The sequence below is a fragment of the Hyphopichia burtonii genome (genome assembly GCF_001661395.1).
Source record: "Hyphopichia burtonii NRRL Y-1933 unplaced genomic scaffold HYPBUscaffold_7, whole genome shotgun sequence".
Taxonomy (NCBI): domain Eukaryota; kingdom Fungi; phylum Ascomycota; class Pichiomycetes; order Serinales; family Debaryomycetaceae; genus Hyphopichia; species Hyphopichia burtonii.
In genome coordinates, this window is record NW_017963734.1 from 800255 (window position 1) to 802192 (window position 1938).

General features: G+C 35.4%; 1 protein-coding gene across 1 annotated transcript; it reads left to right on the forward strand.

Moving 5' to 3' along the window:
- Positions 1-18: 18 nt before the first annotated feature.
- Positions 19-1396, forward strand: HYPBUDRAFT_7917 (uncharacterized protein; the record flags this gene model as incomplete). Its single annotated transcript, XM_020223700.1, has 2 exons — positions 19-827; positions 1150-1396. Coding segments are annotated over 2 exons (1056 nt in total), but the record flags the coding sequence as incomplete, so codon positions are not given.
- Positions 1397-1938: the final 542 nt, after the last annotated feature.

Sequence of the window (1938 nt, forward strand, 5' to 3'; positions counted from 1 at the left end):
TATCCAAATAATCCAGCTGATAACAGATTATTCACCACGGAAGAAAAAGTATGGATTATCAGAAGGGTCCAATCAACCACTAACACTGCAGTTGATCAAAAATCTTTCAAGAAAAGTCATGCTTTAGAAGCATTAAAAGATTATGTTTCGTATTTGTTCTGTGCCGTTTTCTTCTTGCAGCAACTAGCTAATAATTTAACATATCAACAAAGTTTACTTTACGCAAACCTCGGGGGCATAACTAATCTAGACTCGACTTTGGTAACGGTTGCCGGATCTGGTTTTGCAACCTTGTGGGCTTGGTTGGCAAGTTTAGTCATTTATATTTTTCCAAATACTTCATTCTTTGCAGGAATATGGTCTATTGTCCCAGCCTTTGTTGGGTCAATCTTAGCAGTTTCTCTTAAGTATAGTAATACCATTGGAATGCTAGCTGGGGTGGTCATGGCTTCTCAATGCTTTGGTGTTCAGTGGATTATAGCCTTCGGACTTTCTAAAGCAACAGCAAGATCCCAAACTAAACAAAAAGTTAGGGCTGCTATGATGATGATGAGTTATTCAATTTCAAATATCATAAGTCCTCAGCTTTGGCAAGAAAAAGATGCCCCTAGGTACTACCCTGCATGGATTGTCCAAATAGTATTAAGTTTCTTCTGTGCACCTTTAATCTTAGGTGTCATTTGGCTTATACTAGCTAGAAGAAACAGAGAAAGAAGAAAAGTGATTGATTCTGGTGAAGTGGAGAAAGTAGGTATCGTTAAAGACGACGAAGGTCATGAAATGGTTGTTAGTGTTGCAGCTTTAGATTTAACTGACTTAGAAGATAAGTCTTATATATATCCTCTATAGATGTCTTTTTATTTCATATACTAGTGTATACCTTTTATAGCTCGGTAGGGGCGATAATAAATTAATATAATTCAACATCTTACACGCTTTCAAACAACCTACAGATAGAAGGGAGCAACAAACTAAAGGGATCCTACTTTGGTGGCTCCCGCAATGCAAAAATTTTTTTTGCAACATCCTTTATCATCAATTAGCAGCTAAAATGGCATGCGTATAACTACAAATTTATGAAGCAATCCTTTAATTTAATACTTTATCTGGTACTTCTCCCACAAGTACCTCATCCCACCCACCATTTAGTGTTAAGGGCTCTCTGGAAGCAATTTACCCGCTTTCAAAGGAGACTGCTATCAAAGGTTTGGCTGATACGGTGAGAGGAAAATTGGGAATTCTCGCAGGTTCTATCACTAAAGACACATGTCCAAACCAAGTTAGAAATCCGACTCCTGGATTCTCAATGCCTCATTGGATAATGAACCGTAAAAGTTGCCCAAAAGGATACAATAAGCCCAAACTATACATAGAGTCTTCTGATCTTAATGTTTAAATACTAAAATTTTTCTTAATGTTTTGCATTTAAACATTAAGAACGGAAGAAAGAACGGATGGAGTAAGGTTATTAAGAAAACTTATAGTTTTACAGTATAGCCGAACAACTGTCACAAGAAATTGAGCCCATCAAGAAAAAATTTTCAAATTGAAAATACGAAGCCAGAACAGAATAAATTCCTATCTTAACCAATGAAATAGAACCAAATTAGCAAAATTCTTGAAAAGGTACTTCCAATTACACATAAATGCTTGTATTCAATTTTTTTTTTTTAACATATAAGAATATATATTTAATAGTTATTTACTAATATATACCTAGAGTGGGAAAGACTATGTTTAGTCAAGAAAACCCATGTTGAATTAAGTGATGGAACTTTTTTTTAGTTTACAAAAGTTTTTCAACTTAAAATTAACGTTCTGATAAAGACCCCGAATTCCAAATTGACGTCTACGGCCATATCCAGCATAAAGCATGATTACCCGTCCGATCAATAATTATTAAGCTGCTGAGAGCGATGCTGAGTACGTTAGTGGGAG